This window comes from Spermophilus citellus (assembly GCF_964194105.1).
Source record: "Spermophilus citellus genome assembly, chromosome: 4".
Taxonomy (NCBI): Eukaryota; Metazoa; Chordata; class Mammalia; order Rodentia; family Sciuridae; genus Spermophilus; species Spermophilus citellus.
Window position 1 is genome coordinate 191,417,623 of NC_138185.1, and position 23,550 is coordinate 191,441,172.

General features: G+C 49.0%; 1 protein-coding gene across 1 annotated transcript; it reads right to left on the reverse strand.

Annotated features, from left to right (window-relative positions):
• Positions 1–2,284: 2,284 nt before the first annotated feature.
• NYNRIN (NYN domain and retroviral integrase containing) lies at positions 2,285–23,306 on the reverse strand. The gene is made up of 9 exons (XM_081289114.1): positions 23,171–23,306; positions 22,815–23,029; positions 13,035–13,693; positions 11,292–12,905; positions 10,241–10,371; positions 10,009–10,105; positions 8,375–8,476; positions 8,058–8,159; positions 2,285–6,930 (listed from the first exon to the last, which is right to left on the reverse strand). The coding sequence occupies exons 2-9, from the start codon at positions 23,010–23,012 to the stop codon at positions 4,077–4,079; spliced, it is 5,757 nt and encodes a 1,918-aa protein (XP_081145240.1). The 5' UTR covers positions 23,013–23,029; positions 23,171–23,306; the 3' UTR covers positions 2,285–4,076.
• Positions 23,307–23,550: the final 244 nt, after the last annotated feature.

The following is a 23,550-nucleotide window of genomic DNA, read 5'->3' on the forward strand; positions in this document are numbered from 1 at the left end:
AAGAAACAGCACCACTTAGCTGAGGGAAAATGGCACTCCTTGGAAAAGAAAGTGTGATATTTGAAAAACACAACAGGACCAAGAGAATTGTTCTTAGATCCTACAGAGGTAAACCAGGGCCTGTTTTAGTTTGTGAATCATCTTAATCTAAGCCAATGGAGATCTTTTTTTTAACATTTATTTTTTAGTTGTAGTTGGACACAATACCTTCATTTTATTATTTATTTATTTTTATGTGGTGCTGAGCATGGAACCCAGGGCCTTGTACATGCTAGGTGAGTGCTTTACCACTGAGCCACAACCCCAGCCCTTGAAACAGAGATCCTAACTGATACTATATAATGCCTTAATAAAAGATGGAAAGGCCATAAACTAAAGATGGGGGAGTAACTCTAAAAACAATGTGAATGTAACAGGGTGAGAGCAATGAACATAGTGGTTAAGGTGGTGGGTATAGGAGGCAGCATTCAAATTCAGCCTCTCACTTAGCAGCTGCACATGACCCTCAGTGAGTTACTTCACCTCTCCATGCCTCATTTTCTTCATCTGTAAAATGTATACATTAATCATATCTGCCCCACAGGAATAGGAAACACTTAGAACAGTGCCCATCACAGAGAAAATACTCAATATATATAAGTGTCTGTTTCCATGTGAATTAGTAAACAAGTTGAAACTTGCATATGTCCTGGGGAATCTTCCATAATCCTAAAAATGTAAGTAGAATATTTGTTTTTGCTAGTGGCCCTTTACCTGTTAAAATGTTTTCATCTTCCAGATTATGAACACAAGGACTTGGTAAATGGTGTGTGGGAGAGAAGATAGAGCAGGCTTAAGAGGTCTTAACCTTTTAGATGTTTATGTATGGGTTAACATAGGAACAGGATGTCTTTAAAATTTGCATTATCTTATGAGACTGTCCACACACTGGCTACTTTATAATTTCTCTGTTGGAGACCTGGAGAAGCTCATCTGCCTGTGCCCCTGCCTGTGAGAAGAAAAAATTGATAGGTGTAAACATAATAAGCAGTGCCTTATAGATCTCATTATTCACCCCTCCAAAAATAGAAGGAATCAGAGATTTCTACTCACACCTTGTAATGTTCAATTTCAAAAAAGAAAAATCTCAGAAACCAGTGTGGCTAAATTCTAATTATTGCTTAACTTCATCTAGAATAGAAAATAAAGGGATTGCTGAGCCTTCTGCTTAAGAGTTCTAAACCCTTTGCTCTCTGACCTGTGCCAAGAGTGGATGTACTACTTTTGGTGAATGGGCTCCAGGAAGAATATTGGAATGGGATATGAGCTGAGAACCCAGGCACCAGCTTCATGGACTCCTGTGCCACAGTATTTCCCTTACTACTCTGTACCGTACTTGTTAATTCAATTGTCTTTCTCCTTTACCAACTATGGGCTTCAACAAGGCAGAGATTTTGTCAATCATATTACATGCTATCCACCCACACCTAAACAGAGCCTGGCACTTAGTAGGTGCACTATAAATACCAAATGAATAATGGTGTACACATGAACTGGGGAGTTCTCAGGAAAGGTAACTCCCTAGTGTCAGTCCATGACAATGCCAGCACTAAGAAAAAAGGCAACAAAAAGCAGAGGCCAAAGGTCAGGTACCATGGCCAAGGCAAGAGGGTCTCAGAGCTCCAGGGAGGAGAACAGCAAGAGCAGGAAGCAGAGTGGTAATAACTAGCACATGGTAAGTACTTACTCCATACCCCAGCAACACACTAGCCTATTCACACAGATTATTTCATGTCTTCCTTGCACCATCCCATAATTTAGGAATTGTTGCCCTGTATATTTTTCAGATAGGGAAACAGAGCCTTCAGCAAACAGGCCATGTACTTATCCTGTTTCAGAATAGTCAATATCCAAACCTAGGTCCATCAGCTTTCCAATGTAAGTCAAGCTAGTTTGGCATTAATGACATTCTCCTAAGCCAGGAGCCATGTGTCTTCCGTACACCCTGCCCACTTCCAAGACATGAACTGGGAGAATGCCAGCTTAGGGGCCCCAATCCTAGATTTCCCTCCCAGCTCTGCCGTGAACTAGTCAAGGGGGCCTTAAGCACATCACTCCCTGTACCTGGTCTCCTCATCTCACATGAAGGGCTTGAGCCAGGTGATCTTAAAAAGGCACTATCCACCTCTAGAAGTCTGTAAGTCCAACTGGAAAACAACAGCCATGCCCCCAAACTGTCCCCACCCTCCTCACTGTCCAACTGAGTCTGAAGCTAAGAAAAAGAACTAAACATTGGGCTCCGGTTTAATGTTTATTGACAAATAAAATGGAAAAAAATTCATGAAAAAGGATATAAGATAAAAATGCAGTTAACAGAATCGTATACAGCTGGGAGGGTAGGGTGAGGTTGGACACAGTATTAGAGGAAAGAGAAGGCACAAGGGTTGGAGGCGAGGTATCTACTAAAAATTCTGCAGCTAACTTTTCAGTTTCTCAGCTGTCACCAAATCACTCACCCAGTCACCTAATCCTGGATAGGATTAATAGCTAGACTTGGTTTAAGGATAATACTCAGGTAGTTTGTATACAAGTTTGGAAACTGGGGAGTTAGAGGGAACGTGGGCTAGGGTTTCAAAGGATTCTCTTGCTTGAACCTATTGCCGGAACGCTTTTCATAGTGAACTGTGAGTCAGGAAGCTTAACCATGGTCCAAGCTCAGCCCCCGACAAGCTGTGGGCAAATTACTATCCTTCTCTGAGCCCCTTTACTGTAAAACAAGTGGGCTAGACTCAATGGCATGTTCCCTTCTGACTCTAGCACTCTGCCAAGTGTTTGGGCAACCTGAGAGAGGCCAGAAGTAAATGTGGCCTAACTTCCTCAGAAATGAAACCACTCAGTGGCCCAGCCAGAGACACTGTGCTGGCCTTCACCAAAGACTGGTTGTTCATAGCAGCAGCAATTCAGAGCGGTGAGTGTAAGCACACCCACGTGGGAGAAACTCACTCTAACTGCAAGAGTGACGCTTGCCGAGGATGGGAACTTGGGTTTGACTCTACACAGAAGGCAGATCCAGAGGACAGGGTGGGGGTGGGGTGTCCAGACAAAGCAATCACATACGACGTGGGGTCTCAGGATACGGTGAAGGCAGGAGTGGAGGGTAGTGGGTTTTGGAATGGTGTTGGGAGGTAAAGTCATGCCAGCACCTGACTGTGTGCCAGACGGCTCACTTGAGACACCTCCCCTACCCCACCTGCAACACAGAGGCCGGGGGCCCCTTGGTCCAGTAGAAGCAGCTCTTCAGGTAGAGATGCCACATTTGGCATCAAGACCCTTGATTCCTGTGGGGTCAACTCCATCAAAGCAGGGACAGGAGTCGTCTCCATCAGCTGGAGTCAAATGAGGTAGGGCACTCATCCCCTCCTGCCTTTCCCACATTGACAAATGGGTGGCTCGTGGCTGGCCATCTTTTTACCCTGAGCCAATACCCTCAAGGCCCAGGAGGACTGCCAGCCCTTCCTTAACAGCGGGTAAAGCTGAGCCTGGCCTTACAAAACTCACCATGAGGCTGAGGAGCCAGCTGCCTCCTCACAGCCAATATGGGTTTATGTCAGCAACAACCCCAAGGGCAAAGGCTTCCCAAATACAGACTGAGGGAAGGCACCCAAATTTGAGGTTTCTGTTTGGGAGAGGACTGTGGTTCCAACTGTGAGGTCCAGAATCACACTGTTTCACCTTTAAGTCAGCCAGGTGTCTTTACACCTGCATGTGTATATAGGGGGGAAAGGATACTTGGGGAACAAGACAACCTGACCTACTTTTTATAAGGGGACTTTCTTCTCCCCAATGTAAAAGTGCCAGAGGCCCATATTTAACAGCCTTTGGCAAATTTTCTGAATACCCCCAATTGGGGGTTCTTCCATAGGGACACTAGCCCTAGTTCAAGGCAATTCAGCAAAGCTTTATGAAGCAACATTTCTACAAAAGGCACAACTGAAGCCCCTCAGGGCGCGAGCACAGCTGAAGTGGGGGTGGGTTGGGGGTGGCCTAGCAGCAGAAACCCAGGACTCCTGGGCAGGGGCCTCCACAACTGCTCCAGCTCACTGCTCCAAGACCTTGAAGGACAGGGGTGTACCATTCTTGGCAAAGGCCTTCATCAGACTGCTGGGATAGATGCATCCCAGCTTCTCTGGGGTTGGGAAGCCCCACACTCTATAGAGCGACAGGCTCAGCCGGTCCCCAATATAGAAAGGACCTACCCATTTGGCACTGCTGCCATTTCTGGGGAGGGATAGCAAGAGGACCTGGTCCCCCACGTTCCACTCCTTCTCCTGGCTCTCCCGTTTGAAACGCCGGTTGTCAGCCTTCTCACTTGCCTTTTCGGCCACCCTGCAGTGGAGATCCAGCAGCTCCCTAATCAGCTGTAGCAGGAAGATATCCATCTTAAGCCCTTCGATGTTGGCACTGCTCATCTCCCACCACAGGGGCTCACTCACCCTCACCTCACCCCCAGTCAGGACCTGGAAGGGCGTGGCCTCCGAGGAGGAAGTCCTGAAGGCCAGGTGCAGCAAGGGCAGGGAGGCTGCCCACTTCTTGCCATGTAGGAAGATGAACTCCTTCAGGGCCCTCTTGAATTCCCAGTAGACCTCTGAGCTTGCCAGGCAGGGGAACTGGAGGTCCCTACTCAGGGTGGTCACCTGCGCTCCCAGGGCCAGCCCACAGCTCACCAGGACATGCCGGGCAAACTGAGGGCCCTGGGCCGCCTCCAGCCTCACAGGGACACCCCACCTGGCAAATACGTGCTGAAGCAATACCTGGGCCACAGCCACATGTGTGTAGGGCCTCAGTGGGAACGCTTCCACCCACCTGGTGTTAGGGTCAGCTACAATGAGCACATGCTTGTGGCCCTCCTCGCTTACAGTTACTGGACCCACCACCTCTATCTGCAGGTTGGACCAAGGGGCAGTAGACCTGAGGGGCCAAGGTGACTCAATAACCTTCAACTCACTGCCTATAAGATTGCGGGGGATGCAGAACAAGCAGCTCCTGCAGTAATCTCTCACATGCTCCTGCATGCCAGGCCACCACCCCAGCAACCTCAGCTTCTTATAGGTCTCCTCTGGCCTCTGGTGGGCCCCCATGGGGATGTCATGCACCGAGAAAATCAGATCCCTCCGGAGTTGTGTTGGGACTACCCAGACCCTGGGCTTTTTATCTCCCTTGAACATCAGCAGACCACTCTCCTTATCAAGGCTGAGGGAGTTAAAGGCAGAACTGAAGGGGGAGGAGCCAGATAACTTCTGCCCAGCCTGCAGCTTGGCGATGATATCAGCCAGGGTGCTGTCACTCAACTGTAATGCCAGCAAGTTGGGCTTCTTGCCCATAGTATGGGGAGTCACTATAGGGACTGGCACATCCTTTGGTAAATTCCACCACTGCCCAGCCCCTTGAGCACCCTGCTTGGCCAGGGTATCCACTGTCACAGCAAACAGAGAGCCCCGGTAGGAGGTTCGGTAGATAAATGGAAGGGATGACAGACCAGAAGTGAGGGATATGATGTAGGAAAGCAGGCTTGGGTGAGGTAGTGGAGCCCCATCAGAGGATAGGAAGCCCCGCGCCCTCCAGAGGGGCAGGAGCTCCCAAAGGAGGCTGAAGATCCAGTTGCAGTGGGTGAGGAAAACCACCGGGAGCTGGGACTGGCCAAAGCGCTCCAGGCCACAAGCCACAGCTGCCAGGTGGGCATAGGTCGGTGTGTAAGGAGAGCAAGAGAAGGACAGGGAGACAGGGGCGCTGGTAGGAGACAGGACATAGAGACCAAAGCCAGCACACCACTCATCCTCACGGTAAAAGCAATAGCCGGACATGTGGATGCAGACAAAAGTGGACAGGTCAGAAAACGGAGGCAGAACCTGGAAGAAACGGGGCATTGAGGAAGCTGGCATTAGTAGCCGGTTTTCCCTCAGCAGGCCCTGGAGAAGGGTCAATTCCAGGGCCCTCTTGCCTTTGTCCTGTACCAAGAGGGACCATCGGATCAACCAGGCTTTGGAAACCCTGCGGCCCTCCCTTGCCTCAGGGTCTGCAGTGGTCCTGGAGGCATAGCAAAGGTCTAGGACCACTGGAGTGTCTCCAATGCAGCGGGAGAAATGCTTGAGGGCCCAGGCCACCGCATAGGGGCTGTCTCCACCTGACTGGGGACCCTCGCTCTCCTCGTCGGGGAGGAGGGGTTTCGAGGTGTAGGCGATGGGGTGCTTCCTCCCTGAGTGTTCCTGGTGGAGGATGGCTGTCAGAGCCACTTGGCTCACCATCACCTCCAGGCGGAAGGGCAGCTGGGAGTTGGGGGCCGTCAGGCAGAGGGCAGACACCAGGGCTCGCTTCAGGGCCAGGAAGGCCTTTTCATGCTCCCGGTCCCACTGCCAGTCTGGCTTCTGCTTTAGGAGGCTGTGCAGGGGGCCCATCAGGGCTTCATAGTCAGGGATGGCATCCCGATGGGAATCCATGAACCCCACAAAGAAGGAAAGCGCGGTGAAGTTGCTGGGGATGGATAGCTGGGCCAGCTGGGTGAGGACCTGCTGGCAGGGAGCACCCCCATCCCAGGGGATGCCCAGGTAGGGAGAGGCCACACCTGGCAGGAGATCGATATCTAGGGCCCCATCAGGGGGGTCGTGGAGACTGAGGCACCGGAGGATTTCCTCCGAAAGGGAAGGGCACTCGGCTCGGAACACTGATGCCAGGGAAGAGTCAAGGTCATCCCCCTCCTCTTCCAGCTTTGGCCACCCCTGCTCCTCCCTCGGCTCCTCTTCCTGCTGTTCTTCCTTCTCCTCTCTGACTTCTTCCACATTCTGTGGCTCCTGCAGGGGCCCAGCGTCAGCATCATCACTCAGCTCAGAGATGCGGGCTGAGCTGGGAGGAAGGGTCTTCCACACCTTCAGGAAGTTGCCAATGTCTGTGTCCAACCTATACCAAAACAGGGAGGAAAATAGGGGGAGGGGGCAGCCCCACCCAAACATCATCCAAGGGAAAGATACTCCTCTGGATGCCCCCCAAAGCCTTACCTCATTGTTAAGTATCCCTGAGGCTAAGCTTAGCGCCAGCCTCCCACATGGCATGGTCTAAGGCAGGGCCCTGCCAGCAAATCCCTGCTATAACCCCTGCATCTGCCCTAACCTCAACTGTAAAGATTCATCTGTGCTGTGATGACTCATCAAATCAAAACATCATGGACTGAGATGTATTCAACCTAGTTTTCAACCAATGATTTGACCAAAGATGACTGGCAGCTTACAATCTACCCCAGGATAAGCATTCCCGGGGAAGATCAACATAGGAAGGAGAGCCTGACACTCAGTAAACAAACCTCAGCCTCACTTCCAAATTGGTAAAATGGCCCAAGAGGAAGTGCCTTGTTTGGAAGTTAAGGTCCCCAAGTGGCCTCAAGGCATTGGAAGGTGGGCAGCATGTTGGCTCAGGTGAATCCAGAGGATCAAAGTTATTGCAAATCAATTCTGCCCACACCAAAAAAGTAACTTCCTAAAAGTCACTTAAATCTCAAATTCCACATCCAGAAATTGAGAGTGGTCATTGGCATCTAACTCAAATTGTGAGGACCAAAGGAGATACTAAAGGAAATAGCATATGCTCTAGACATAGAGTCCCTTGGACAAGAATGAAGCTTTCATTGCTACATCACTGCCACATCAGCACCAACAGCATAAAAGGGAAATAGTCAAATGACCTTCAACCAGAGAATCAATAGATCCACTAGATGGGGACTCAGATAATGGAATACTATATGGTCATTAATGAGGGCTACATGATTTTGCACACATCTGAAAAAAATAATAAAATGTTGAGTGCAAATGCCAGTTGTAGAAGGATACACACAGTATTACAGCATCTGTGTAAAATGTTAAAATCTTCCTTACATTGCTTATGGAGGCATTGATGTATGGTAGAACTATAAGGTCATGAAAAGCAAATCACTCTGTTCATTTTTAAGCAGTAGACAAATATTGGCTAGCACTAGAAGGAAGTTCTGGTCAGTCCTAAGGGCACTAGGAGGCAGGGGAGGGCTGACCTATTACCTGTTTGGCTTCTTCAGAAACTCATCCAAAGTAGGGCCATCTCGGCCCAGTGGATCATCTGGTACCATGAAGAGATTCCCCGCAAAGGTGAAGGGCAGAAGGCTGGAACACAGGAGAGAAAGGGGCACAGTCATAAATGAGCCCTTAACTCACCCACACCCTGTTGCTGCCTGTCACGGTGGCTGAGGCCCCCATCCCCCCACAGGTGCTGTGAACCCTATTTCAAGACCCCTTTCTTTGCCCCAACATCTCCCCTGCCAGGAGCGGCCTGACATCAAGGGAACCAAGTGGCTCAAATCCCTAGGGAGCCGCCTCACCGATTTTTGACCATCAGTTTCTTGGAATTATTCATCAGGATGTGAATCTGCTCATTGGTGACAATGATGCCATCTGTCTCCTCTGCCAGCTTTACCATGAACCTGCAGGGAGAAAGGCCCCCTCACTTTCTGGGTCCCTTGGGAAAATGAACTAGCAGCTCCACAGTGAGGTGTCAGACAAAAACACTGTCCCTCATAGGAAGCAAAAGCTCTGGAACACATGTGGGATCACCAGAAGTCTACTGAAAGAGTGGACTTGTATGCACATGTCCCCAACAATATATACAAACCCACACCCTTATTACACATGCAGGCACAGAAGCCCACCCACTCACATTCACATCTGCCTATTTACTACTTGGGTTTTTGCACCTGTTAAATGAAGGCAAATAAAGCTATCCCAGATTGCTTTGAGTATTGAACCTAATGAGGTGATGTATTTAAGTGTCTAGCTCAGTGCCTGCTGCATAGCATACACACGAATATTCCAATATTCTTCACCAATGCATAACATTTATATATATGCAAAGACATATATAATATGCTAATGGATATAACAATGCATACCTGAATAAGCAAACCCATTTTTCAAGGCTCTCCCCTAAAGAGAGCTGTAACCAGGAAAGAAAACAAAGATGACCTACTTCAGCAATGCTGGAGGACTACCCCAAGCATGCCATTCCATAAGTGCCCAGCAGAGGGGGCCTTCTGCAGAGAAGGCAGCTTCCCTCACACCTAGGCCTGAATTTAGAGGCAGTTAAAGACCTTACCCAAGGGCTAGCTCCCCAAGGATGGATGCCTAAGTAGTCCTGTCCACGCCTTCCTGGGATGAAAGGCTGGGTGGATGTCAGGTTGGGAAAAGTAGGGGAGAAATAGAACTTCTCCCAGCCCAGCCTAAGTGAAGCCAAGACTTCTGTCAGCCTGGCACCAACTCCAGCCCAAGAGCAGGACTTTCCTTACCCCAACAGAGGTAGGATCACAGGCTCCCCTAGGCTCACTACTTCCATAGGCATTCTGGAAAGTGGGTAATTATGATCCATAGGCAGGGAAGCAATCAGGGTTCAGGCAGACCAGGGCCAATCTAGCTCCATTTCCAGAGCCCTGCCCAGGACACCATCTATATACAGCCATATGCCTCCTCCCAATGCCAGGGCTTAGAGAAGGAAAAAGACTGAAGCAGTTCCTTGAGACATGAACTTCAACCCAAACTGGTAATGTCCAGGGTACCTCTCACTCTCACTTGAAGCATAAAGTACATCCAATCCAAAGCAGTGTATGTAGGCACACAGGCCATGGTGGAAGAAAGCCAGCTAATTCATGGAAAGAGCACCAGAGTCTCAAAGCCAAGAGCAACCCTTGGGCTTGGGTAGAGCAAACCTTGGTAGAGACCTCTCCCCTCTTATACCCCACCTCACGCTCTAGGGCATGATTCCATGACACATTTGCCTCCATTTCCCCCAGAGAAGATGGAGCAGCATAAAAGGGAAATAGTCAAATGACCTTCAACCAGGGAATCAATAGATCCACTAGATGGGGACTCACATAATGGAATACTATATGGCCCATGCTAACTCCACCTGATACCCATCCAGGCCCAACTCCTGGTCCCCACAGAGGCCTGGGGTGTAGTGTACCTATAATCATAGGTGGTGATCTTCTTGCCATTCTCCAGCTGGGAAGGGGTGATTGAAAGCATCTTGAGTGAATGGAGCTTCGTCAGGAAGTGGCTCTCTGGCAATGAAAGGCAGAGGCAGAGATGATCAGAGGAGAGGAGAGGTGGGAAAGGCTATGTTGGAAGCAGGGCCAGAAAGGGAGGAGAAAAGCATGGTGATGCTGGAGGGGCTGGGCGGACGGTGGACATCTCACCTCTCACCCTCCGGTTCTTCTTCAGCTGCCAGGTGGGCACAAATACAGTGACTTCTCGGTGTCCCCGGTTCCAGAAATACTGCACTGCCATGGCAATGCCTCGGCAGGAGAAAAAGTGCTGGAGGCCATGCCTGTGGGGTAATAGGAGGTGAGGGGGCAGCTTCCCAAATGCAGGAAAAATGGATCTGCCTCACAATTCCTCCCTCAAGGCCCTGGGACAGCGAGCAGGCAATGCCAGGGGACCAGCTTCAGCACCAAAGACACCAACAATGCCCTGCTCCCTTATCTCCATCCTCAAACATTCTATGAGCAACTACTGGGCACAGGGCACTGCCAAACAGTGTGTGTGTGTGTGTGTGTGTGTGTGTGTGTGTGTGTGTGATTGAATTTAGGATCATTGAAGACAAGAAGAGGACGAATGCAGACCTTCCATCCAAAGAGCTCAGTTTAGACCTTAAAGCAAACAAAAATCCTCTAACCACCTACTGTGTGCTGAGAGTGTGCTCAGCACAGATCACTACTCTACCATGTGGCAAATTAAGTGGTCTTTCATGTATCTATCCTAATATCTCTACAACAGTTGGCACCGTGCAGGGAGGGCCATCTCTAAGGAACAGTGTAGCCAGGAAAACCTTCAGAAGGGATCTGGGCTGGGTCTTGACATTTGGGCTAAATGTTTAAAAGCTGGCCTGGGCAGAGCATGGGCCTTGGCAGTGGGCAGATCTAAACCCAAAGGACAGCTGAGCCCCTGGCTAACTCAGGGACCTGAGGCAAGATTCTCACCTCTAAGCCTGTTTCTTCATCTACCTAAAAGGAAGAAGAGTAACCTGCCCTGGCAGCGCTGCTGTGAGGATTCAATGCCCACTGCTGAGTGTGCAGTGGCCACTTAACACATGCCATCTCCCACGAAGGCAGGCTCCCTTTTTTTCCTAATTCAAACCCTATGCCTTCCATATGGAGGCCAAGAAAGGATGCCCACACTCAATTGTCCAGGGATACCCTGCCCCAGCTCCCCAGCATTCCCATGCCACCCTGCCCCATGGCTACTCACACCATGGCCACGCTGCTGCCATCAATAACCACTCGTCGCAATTCCTGGTTTCCAGGTTCCCCTGACAAATTCAACTCAAAGGGTGTGTTCAGGGCCTCATGGTACCTCTGGAAACTGGTCACTGTGTGGCTTGCCTGTTGGTGGCGAGATGGCTGCCTTGGGGTGTCTTCCCAAGCCCCCAGGAGCCCCTCCATCAGGAACGGATGCTTGCTGCTGAGGGCTAGGGTACTGTTGGGCTGGGGACCCTGCCTTCCAGCCGCCTGGACCTTTGGTGAGGATGTACTACCCCTTGATGAAGGGTGGACCTCACTCAGAAGTTTGGCTACATCCAACGTGGGCCCTGCATCTGTGGGCACTTTCTGGGGAGCAGGCGTCTTGGAAGCTCTGGAGGCTTTAGAAGTTGCAGGTGCTTTGGGGATCACAGGTGTTTTGGGAGCTGCAGGTGCTTTGGAAGCTGTAGACCCTGATTTAGGCACAGGCCTGGCTTGAGCTTTGGGTGTTTGGGGACCTACAGGTGATGTTTTCATTGCAGGCATCTTCTGAGCTGTGGGAGTCTTTGGAGTTGCAGACAACACCTGAGCTGTCAATGCTGATTCCAATACCGGTTGATCCATGGCTGCCTTTTCAGTGGTGGGCATCACAGAAACTGCTGGCTTTGTTGGACCGGAAGGCACTTTGGGAGTTGCAGGCTCTGTGTGTGCTGCCGGCATCACTGGGGCTGTAGGCACTTTGGGAGCTGCAGGCAGTCCTTGGATTATGGGTGGGTTTTCAGCTTTGCGCACTGCTGCACCCAGGGGCACTTTGAGAGTTTCAGGCACTGTCTGAACTTCAGGTACTAGCTGGGCTGTCAGATGACCTTGAGCCATGGGCCCCCCTTGAGCTGTGGGCACCTCTTGCTCTGTGAGCATCCCTCGCTCTGAGGGTCGTGCTGGAGAGGGCCCCTTTTCTAGGCCCTTACAATCCAACGGCATACTTCCTTGGTCCCCAGTCTCACCTCTAGCTTGTAGTTGGGGTGCAGAGGTCAAAGGTGGCCCTATCTGTGGAAGTCCTGGACTAAGTTTGTCCTTTACAGCAGAGCCTTCTGGGACCACCAATAAACCTGTGATTTTAGGGGAGGTCTCTGGCCTTGGGAAATTCCGTAGGGCTGTCTCTCCTCCCAGCTCCCCATCCGGTCTACAAGCTGGGCTTTCTACACTGGGCAGAGGAGTCAGCTCCTTCTGCTTCCACTCCAGATTTAAGGGCAAAGGATTCTGCCCTGGCAATTTCAGCTGAATGGGGCCCAGTGGCCTCTGCCAGAAAGGGAAATTGAAGCCCGCCTGGGACAGGAGCCAAGCCAGGTGGAGAGAATGCAGTTCATTGATCCTCCAGAAGGTTGCAGCAATAGCCCCAGGCCACAAGGGACCAAAGGCTGGCCCTGGGGCCCAGGACTTCCAGGATGGACACACTCCCAGGGCTGACACAGGAGCCTGGAAGGGGAGTTTATCTTCCACCCTCTGGACCTGTCTTTGCTGTAACAAGGTTTGTGAGTGGTTCGAAGAGTCTTGGCTGCTGCTGGCTTGCAATGGCCCCTCCTCTTGAGCACGGTCCTTACCACCTTGGTTGCTGGAGCCGACCCTGGAGAAAATTCAAGTTTGTTGAAAAGGTGGGAAGGCCAATTCAATCACAAACTACCTACTAATATTTCACTGGGGTAAGGGAACAGGATTAGGGTCAGAGAAGCCAGACTCATTCTCCAGAACTTACCGTACCAGCTGGTTTGCTGTCTCCTGTTGTGTGCTCTGGGTTGGGATCAGGGACCCAGTGGCTCCTAGGCTGGTTAATCTCTTTGGACTTTCCAGGCCCCCTTTCTGCAGGGTACCCATCTCCAGAAAGGACCCAGGACTCTCTCCCATGGACACCATGGCCAGGCCTTCCTTCTTTTGCTGAGGAGGGCAAATCAGCACCTCCTGGTTGGAGTGGGTGTTGGAGATGCCAAAGTGGCTGAGCCACTCAATGATGTCCTCCTTCCCTGCGGCATCCCGTACCAGGCTCAGCAGCAGCTCCTGGACTGCTGGAGGCAGCTGAAGGAGGTCCCCCGCATACTGGTCACCACGGATCCAAACCAGGGCCCCAAAGGCCCGGGTCACTTCAGCCTCCCAGATACCACGGGGAGTCAGCAGAGGGGCAGGGCCCCAGCGCAGCCGTGCCACCAGCTCCTCCAGCCAATTCTGGGTCATGGTGAAAGACTCGGTCAGCCCGCCCACCATCAGGGAGCCAGGGGGACCGGGCACCAGGTAGGCCAGGGTGCTCCAGCAGAGGCAGTCCAGGAAGAGGCCCTGGGCCCCCAGGAAGGCGCAGTGCAGCAGCGGCGGGTAGCGGACCTCCTTCCACAGCTCTGGGCTGCACAGGCCCTTCAGGTACTCCTGAGCAAAGTGGGGAGAGCAAAAGGAAGCCAGCCTATTACAGGGCTGCTACTGGCTCTGCCCTCCCAACCTGGAGGCCAGCTCCTTGGTAAGCATGTGCCCTCTGTTGCTTTCTTCCCCAGGGCATCCTCTCTCCCCATCCTGTCCCCTCATACACCCATTTCTTTTCAGGGAATACGAATAGAATCAGAGAGACCTAGATAGAGGAGAGGAGGAGGAAGACCCAGGATTGGAGTCAAGGGAGCTGGTTATAGTTATAACGTAGCCTCAGTAGATTAGGATTCTGGGAAATCCAACATCTCCTCAGGGACTCAGTCTCCTCACCTACAAAATGGCAGGCTGAACTAGATATGTGTGGGTTCAGTCCTCCTCTGACATTCCAGTACTATCTAACAGCAAGGGGGGAAAGGGCCACACACCACTGGGCACTCTGTCAGGAACTTGGGCCAAGTTGTTTATGTCCCCCATCCGCCTGTGTTTCCTTATCATAAAAAGGGGGATAATAATGGTTCCTGCCTCACTAGGCTACTTGAAGTTTCAGTGAGTTTATACATAAGAAGTACTTAGGATGGTACTTGGCACAACCCATTTCCATTTTGAAGCTTAGAGGGTGCTATGCAGTTTGCCCAAGGGCACACAGCTCAAAGGTGACTGTGCCAGGATCACAGTCATGGCTGTCTGTCTGTCATGTCTGTCTGACTCTAAAATCAGAGCTCTTTCCACCTCCTCTGACTGACTGCACAGTGACTACCAGGTAATCCCGTGGGATTCTGGCTTAATCCCCCTCCAGAAGGTCTCTAGCACAACCTGTACCCGTAACCATGGTAACTCTGTTCCAGAGAAGAGAGAAGATAAGTTGCTGGGCCAGCGTCCAGGGGAGGGGCCCACAGATAATGCACAACATCTAACCAGAAGGAAGGCCTCTCACTCTCTGGCTGACCAAGTCCTCAGGTTCAGAGGGAAAGGGCCTGAGAGAGCTTGTGTTCCTTCACTCTTTGTCTGAGTTCCACCACCACAGCCCCAGGAGCTCCAAGGATGCATGAGCGCCCCACTGAATCCACCAGCCCATGTGGACTGCATTCAGTCTCATGTTCCTCCCTATCCCTGTGTCTGTGATAATCATCCCTCTTCCTATTTTCCCCTGACAGTTCCATTAAGAAAAGGTTGCTCCATTTTGGATCTCTAAGAGCCATCCTGAGGCCACACCAGCACCACAACCACCACCTTTGCTCAATATTCATGCCAACCCTCCCTGCTCAGGCTGATGCTTGCCTCTTCCACACAGTTCAGGCCGTGGATCTGCCACTACTTCCCCCAAAATGCCTGAAATACACCCAGATGTAGCCCCTTTTTAACCAGTAAAAACCAGAACAAAATCTGAGGGACATCCCAAGCCAATCTCATCAGAGCCTCAGCTGGCCCCACTGCCCTGCAAGGGAGAATCTGACCAGGTGTGAATAACTCTCACCTTGACAAATGACCAGTCCTGTGTACCCCACATTCCAGTGACATGAAAACAGTATGCAAACATGAAGAGGAGTATTGGGAAAGAAAAGTATAGATGGCCTCTTTCTCTTTTTCAAAAAGAGCTTAGAATATTTATTGTTTCCTCAACCATTGTGTGTGTGTGTGTGTGTGTGTGTGTGTGTGTATTTTTTGTACCAGGGATTGAACCTAGTACCTTTACCACTGAGCCACATCCCCAGCCCTGTTTTATATTTTATTTAGATACACAGACTTGCTGAGGTGCATATGGTTTTGGTACATTGCTGAGGCTGGCTTTGAACTTGCAATCCTCCTGCTTCAGCCTCCCAAGATGCTGGGATTACAGGCATGTGCCACTGTGCCCGGCAACCATTCGATATTTTTAGTTGAAAGATATAAGAACTGGGATAATTTTCAAAACAATAAATGTGAACTAACATTTATTTAGAACTTACTTTGTGCCAGGTACTTTACACACATTATCTCATTTATTCCTCTCTCAAACCTACAAGAAAATCACATTATTATCCACCTTCCACACACACACAACTTTTTATTTATTTTTTTTTTTTACTTTTTTGCTGTGCTGGGGATTGAACCCAGCAGGGCCCTATTCTGAGCTCGGTTCCCAGCCCTTTCTATTTTATTTTGAGACAGGGTCTCTCCAAGTTGCACAGGCAGGGTGTGATCCTCCTGCCTCAGAGTCACTGAGATTACAGATGTGCATCACTGTGCCTGGCATCCTTTATCCCCATTTAATGAGAAAAGAAGGCCACATGTTTAAGATCTCAGATAAGATAGGATACTAAGTACTGTGACCCCAAAGTCTAGGATTTCAACAGTGGTGCTATCCATTTTTTTTTTAAAGAGAGTGAGAGAGGGGGGGAGAGAGAGAGAGAATTTTAATATTTATTTTTTTTTAGTTATCGGCAGATACAACATCTTCGTTGGTATGTGGTGCTGAGGATCGAACCCGGGCCGCACGCATGCCAGGCGAGCGCGCTACCGCTTGAGCCACATCCCCAGCCCCCATATTGAAAGGCTATCCATATTGAAAGGCAAGAGACCACAAGGAAACAACAAGCATTTATAGTCCAGAAAATACCTAGAACAACTTTACTGCCTAGACCTCGCCCAGACCTTTTTCCTCCAAAAGAAGAAAAAATAGAGAAGAAATAGAAGCAGCTGGATAAATGCTGCAGATCAAAAGAAAAAGAGAGGTGTATTAGCAAATAGCCCAGTGTTCCACAGGTCCTTTGCCAATTTGTAAGCTGAATAAAAAATTAACACCAAGTGTTATATTGTTCTATACTTGTCCCAAGGTGCTTTATCCCTTGACATCTGATTTAGGATTTGCCTTTCTCCTAAGTCAGTTTTCATTCATTGTCTGCTTTCTATCACCCCAACTGACATTGCAGAATACTCAAAAGGCTAAGAAAATGACCACACCAAGAAACTATGGAACTGGCAGTGAAGAGAAACAGGAAAAAAAGGCCAAGTTCTTAAAGGGGCAGAGATATAGAAGCTCAACCACCCCTACACACACACACACACACACACACACACACACACACACACACACATGCAGGCTAGGCAAGTTCCTCCCCACTCCTGAAGAGTTGTTTTCTAGAGATTTAAAATAAGGTTTTAGGATTAGAGGTTGATCAGCATACTTGAGAGTGCAGGCACCATATAGAAACAGGGAGGGAAGGAGGAGGAGGACCAAATAATGACATATGTAATGAAAACTGAATGCAGAGAAACTCATTCTTCCCATTTAAGAGATTCAGCAGCCAGACCCTGACCCTCTGGGTTGCAGAAAAGAATACATTCTGTGAAATCTGGCCAACCCTAAAGCAAAGACTTAAGGACCATGACAGAGGTTCTCCAACAGACAATTGTACCATCAAGCTCCAAATCAACAAGCCTTCTCCACAGCCACAGCTCCCAGTCAGCTTTCTGTCCTTCACTATTAGTTAAACAAAGATTCCCAGGCATATAAGGAAAATGTCTAATGCAAAACACACAGAACAACACATAAAGAAGAAAGAACAAACTGAAAGAAGAGAAAATAGGCAGGGAGAGGAAAACTTCCAAAAGTTTACTCTCATTACTCTTCTTGGAGAGACACTAAAGAATATGGTGCACAGTGGTGAACACCTGTAATCCCAGCAGCCCGGGAGGCTGAGGCAGGAGGATTGCAAGTTCAAAGCTGGCCTCAGCAACTTAGAGGGGCCCCAAGCAACTCATCAAGACCCTACCTCTAAACAAAATACAAAAAAAGGGGAGGACCTGAGGATGTGGCTTAGTGGTTAAGCACCCCTGGGTTCAATTTCCAGTGCAAAAAAAAAAAAAAAAAAACAGTACACACTAAATAAAAAGAGGATAGTGCTTTTAAAAAGAGAGAACACAAGAAACTGTTAGACATTAAAAACACAATAGCAGCAAAGAAAGACCTAAGAAAAGGAAAACAGACCCTCATGTAAAGGAGTCTCACTGGGAGACCTCAGAACACGAGGGAAGAGGGAAAACATCTCATACTACGACCGGCTCCAGAATAGCTTCAGACTTTTCAAAAGCAAGATGTCCATGGAGTAATGCCTTCACAGTTCTGAAGGAAAATAATTTCACACTTATAATTCAGAAATAATCATCAAACAAGAGACCTTCCTTCAGATATGAAACCTATCTGTTATGTAACCCAACATTTTTCCTCTATAAAATCTTTCTTAGGAAGCCACTTCTCTTAGTTTGCTGTTTTCCACTTCCACAACAGAATACCACACACTGGGTAATTTAAAATGAAAAGAAATTTATTTGGGTCATGGTTCTGGAGGCTGAGAAGTATGGGAACATGGTATTGGCATCTGGAAAGGACCTCTGTGCTATGTTGTAACATACCAGGAGGGCAAGATGAAGAAAGAAGCAAGAGGGAACCAAACTTTCAGCAAGCCCACCTTGTGATAACTAGCCCACTCCCACAATATGGCATTAATCCATTCTTGACAGCACAACCCTCATGATCTAAAGGCCCCACCTCTTAATACTATTATAACGGCAACTAAATTTTAACTTGAGTTTTGGAGGGAATATTCAAACCATTGCACCACTGCAGAACAATTCAAACAAATCAAGAAGGGAGATCCAATGTAGGGAAGAAGCAAAGACAATCTCCAGAATGATGGTGAAGAGAAATCTGAGTTTATTCATCCATTTAAAAAATCATTGCTGACAACTCACTATATGCTACTCACTGTTTCAGGATGATGATTGTCATCACAGAGAGCAATGAGTTCAGATTGAGTATGACTCAACAGACAAGCGTGTTGAAAGCAGTCACCAGAATCTCCTTTGCCACAGCACCATATTTTGAACCTAATGATACTACTGATGGACGCACTCCATCAACCCAAGAAAGAGAAAGACATGTGGTGCAGTAAACAAAGAATTGAGCGAAGAAAAAAGGCAAAGGGACACCAAAGAGAACAGTACACTGAAGTCTCAATATGACAGGCTGCCAACCTTGAAAGCAACTGAAGAAAGGATGTTAAAAAAAAATGGAACTAGATGAATACCTTGAATGGATAGATTGACTGCTATAGATTGGATCTATATCTAATGCCCCCCAAAGGGCCATGTTTTAAAGGCTTGTTCCTCATCTTGGAAGCTGTTAGGAGGTGGTTGAACTTCTGGGTGGTGAGGCCTAGGAGAAGGAAGTGGAGTCATTGGGAGTATTCCCTTGAGGACAACATTAGGACCCCACCATTCTCTATCTTTGCTTCACAGTCACCATGAGGTAAACAAGCTATCTCCACCATGTGCTCCCAACATGATGTACCACACTGCCAAAGGTCCAAAGCGATAGGGCAAAGCAACTATGAATGGAAACCTCTGAAACTATGAGCCAAAATAAATATTTCCTCCTTGTAAGTTGATTATATCAGGTATTTTGTCACAGTGATGGAAACCTTACTAACACATTTACCTTAAAAAAACACACCTTGTAAGAATTACTAATAGGCACAAAGAAAAACGAACAAATTGAAAAACAATGAGTTCTTAATCTCAGGGAAACCCAAAAGTAAAAATAATATACTTCAATGCATAGATATGAATGATATGGGGCATAGGTAAAAGGAGGCAAATAGTAAGTACCAATTTGAGAAAAAAATGAAACAACTGTATTGGGAAGATAAAGGGAATGCAGAGTAAGGGAATTAAATCCTCACATCCAATAATTGGAAGTAAAAATAAAAACATCTAAAATTGGTAAAAATATGACATTGTTTATTTGTTTATGCCCCTTTTTTTTAAAGGAAGTGGAGATGCATAAATGCCAGAGCAGATATGTCTATGGGGAAGGGCACCAAAGAGGGAGTTGGGAGGGACAGGGCAGTCACTAGGTTCTTTGTAAAATATTTTTCAAATTATTGGACTTTTTAAATACATATTATTTGATTTTAAAAAAAAAACTTTAAAGCAAAAGAGGAATTAGTTGCTCACAACTCAGTTAGGTGTGTTGGTAAATGTTGCCCAATCAGCTGGGGGGTGAGGGGAGTACAGCCCTGATTTGTACATTTGCCAATGTCCATGGTTAGATACTCCTTCCATGGCTGTAAATACTCCTCCATTGGCTTACCAAGTTCCTGAGATTTTGATCATGGGTCAGTAGGATCCATGTTCAGCACTCCCCTGACCACAACAACTTCCATGGTTCTGCTCACAGAGGGAACCAGGACAGATCAACTATCATCTGATGGCCAAGTCAGAGTTGGCAAGCCTCATGCTGTCCTGCGGTTCTAGAACCATCTCCAAAAGTCACCTCTACTACTATCGGGGTCTTTGGGCTCCCCACCACCTCCCTCCATTCTCTCCTAAAAAGGAAAGAAGCAAACATGCCACTTTTCTTCTCTGCCACCAACCCATCCTCACATTATTGCCAAGGAGGGCAAAGGGGCTTGTCCTTGGGTTCTTCTAAACATTATTAAAACTCTCCTCTCCACTTGCTGATTTTACCCAAGAGAAATCAGGCCTCCCCAGTGTTTGTTTTGCTGCCTGGAAATGTGATTACAGCAACATCGTTGATATTTTCTAAATTCCACTACTAAAAAAAAAAAAAAAAAAAATTAAAGGCACTCAAGTTTAGAGATTTTCCTGGAAACCCAAGTGCACAAAATGTAAAAACACACCCTGGCCAGGCCCTTCTCCAGATGATCCTATATACTTCTTGACCCCTCCTCCACTCAGACCCAGACAAGATCCACACTCCCACAACCCCTCCCCTATCCTGCAACCTCCAGTCTCACAAGTCCTTTTCACCAGTTGGCTTATGTACAGGAAGGTCATTATCAAAGTCAAAATTTCACATCTCTGCAGCTGGGATTGGGGTCAGCCACACCATCTCCCTGTGGAAATCACAAGACATCCTTACACTTGGGAAACATTCATACAGTATTTAATACAAGCCTCTCACTTTACAAAGGAGACAAAGACCCAGGAAGGGAAAAGGACTTGCTCAGTTTTACAGCTAGTTAATCACAGTAATACATGACATCTATCTCCACAGCTCTCTGCATTTTGCATTTTGAACAATTCATTTTGCACACATTATTTCAGGTGACTCTCACAAATACTTCATGAAGTGGGTGTTATATTCTGTTAAATAGATAATGAAAAAGGCTCAAAGGGAGCATATTATTTGACCAGGTAGCTCAATGAGGAGGTAGCAAACCGGAACTCAAATTCTCTGCACCACACTCCTCTATCTGGCTATAATATAACATCAAACCCAGATCTCCTAACCCTTAAGACAAAATCTTATCCTCCCCATCCTCTCTGTTCTCCTTCCCCCAGAGTTTCTTCTCCACTCATCTGTGCAGTAAAGAAGAGAGTTATCTACACTACATTCTCACCTTCAACAGTGTCTTGCAAGGGGAGGGTGGTTAAGGAAGCCACTGGATTCATTTAACATGGTTTTGGAGCGGGAGCCTGGGATGTTAGAACCTATGGCCCAAAGAACCCTGAGGAAGCAGTGAGAGCTAGAGCTGACAGGCCTGGAGAAGCCAACCCAGGATTTAAGCAAGCAGAAGGGAGCACAGCTTCTCAGAAAATGCAACCCCAGGGCTGGGGATGTGGCTCAAGCGGTAGCGCGCTCGCCTTGCATGCGTGTGGCCCGGGTTCGATCCTCAGCACCACATACCAACAAAGATGTTGTGTCCGCCAAGAACTAAAAAATAAATATTAAAAATTCTTTCTTTCCTCTCTCTCCTCTCTCACTTTCTCTTAAAAAAAAAAATGCAACCCCATAAAAGGGTGAGCTGTGTATTTCAAAGTAACAAAAAAGATTAGAAACGCAGACTTCTCTTGTTAACCTACCCCATCCCAGCTTCCAAAACTTCTTACTCTCAGGGGCTCCTGCTCATCTGTTGTTGGGGCAGATATCCATCCCCTTCTCCAGCACCTCTGTCTTGAAAAAACCTTCCCCTCCCCCAGTACCACTGTCAGAATTGAAAACCTTCTCCTCCCCCAGCACCTCTGTCTAAATTGGAAGAACTGCTGACACAGCAGCTCAACCAAGGGGCAGAAGGAGGAACTTCCCAGCCTGCCTGCCCTCCAGCTGACTGCTTTGGGCCTTCCCTACCCAAAGCCTTGACTAATTGGTTATTGGGAAAGACCCACTTGCATGCAGGTGTGGGTGTCTGCAGGGAGGTGGTCTGAAGCAAAGGGAGCAGGTAACAGTCCTATCAGGATGAGATAAGGTAAGAGAATCTGAGTAAAGAAGGAGACATTGGCCACAATTAGAGGATGGGAAAGGAGAGGAGAAACTTGTGAGAGAAGCCAGGGAGACTGCAAGAGAGACAAGCTGTGACCTGGCCTGTCCAACATCCAACCCCACACAGCAGCCGCTTTCATTCAAATGCCTGCAGTTCTCCCAATCCCCTCCCATCCCCAAGGTTTAGTGTCCCAGAGCAGTTACATATCACCCTGAGCCCTACAAGAGGCTGCCTGGGACACCAGAGTATGAACCAGGGAAACCAGAGTCCTGTGTTCTGGTCTGACCCCCATCATCCCACACCTACTTGACCCTGAGGACTCTGGCAGGCCCCTTGACCTCTGATTCCCAATGTCTGATCTGTAAAATGCCAACAATGCTCCAAAAGTATCTGGAAGGGCCCCCTTTAATCCCAGCAATCCCAGGGCACCCCAAGTATTTAAGGAGACAGGAATGTAGGCCTTCCAGGGTCTTGGTGGAGAACAAAGAGGTGTGTTGCAGAGGCCACAAAAATGCAGAGCCTTAAATTGCTCCCCAGATGGAAAAGCAGGACAGTGAACGCAGGAACCTGGTCAGGGAAGGCCTGTGGGGAGACACACCGTGCCGGCTCTCCCAGCACACTTGAGGAACAGAAGTGACACGCAAGAGGGGTGGGGTAGAAAAGAAAAAAGGAACCAGAGGGAAGAGGCGGGTGGGGAAAGAGCCAGGGCTGCAGATCTGGAGAGACTGGAAGATGGCCCATTACCTGCAAGCCAAACTGCCCGACCTAGGTCTGGAGACCTCTGAGGACCTCCTCTCCCCTGGGTGGGGGAGGAAGGGATCTGGCTGGAAGGGACGGGTGGGGCGTGGAGAGAAGCTGTTTACCTTGGCTTTGCCGGTGTTCTCCCGGGGCCCCTCAAGTTGCAGCCAGAAATAGGGGGTGTCGGGGCGGCTCTGGAAGGCGTTCAGCTTGACCCTGAAGATGCGCTGCACTTGCAGCCGCTGCCTCTGCACCCGAGGCTTCGATTTTGTCTGCACCATGAACCATTCCTGAGTCGGGGGGTCACCCCCAGACAAGAGCATGGCTGCTCTACCCTTCCCTAGAAAGAGGGAAACGACAGTGTCACCGGGGTCCCAGCACGGGAGGCGCCCCAGCCCCCAGCCCGAGGAACCTAAGCCACGCCCCCTCCCTGCGGCGCGCCCCCCGCCACCGGCTCGGTCTTCCAAGCCCTGGGACCCACCCGCCACCGCTCAGACGCCCGCCCTCCCGAACTCCGTCCCTCTCTGCGGCTGCTCCAGCGACAGGCTCTTCCTGCCAGGGGTTGTAGCTGGGGGTGGGACCGGTCGGGCTCCCGCCGCCCTTCCCTCCTCCCCCCGCCCCCTCCCCTCTGCTTTCCCCCTCCACCACTCAGCCAGTCCCTTCTGGATAAACTCTCTGTCTGCTGGGTCGCTTAAAGGGGCGCGGGAAGCCGAGGGAGGGAGGGAGGGAGAGGGAGGACGGGAAGAAGGGGGGCGGGGAGGGTCCTGAAAACCTCTGCCTTCAATCCTAGTTTGGGGCCCAGAGCCAGAATCCAGGGGTCAAAGTTAATTTCCTTCCACATTCCCCTTTCCCTTGTGGAAG

Coding starts and splice junctions, on each gene's coding strand:
- NYNRIN (XM_081289114.1), bottom strand. CDS start 23,012: ATGCTCTTGTCTGGGGGTGACCCCCCGACTCAGGAATGGTTCATGGTG. Junction 12,906..13,034: donor ACAGCAAACCAGCTGGTACG/GTAAGTTCTGGA, acceptor AATTTTCTCCAG/GGTCGGCTCCAGCAACCAAG. Junction 6,931..8,057: donor TTTCTGAAGAAGCCAAACAG/GTAATAGGTCAG, acceptor GTTTTGGTATAG/GTTGGACACAGACATTGGCA.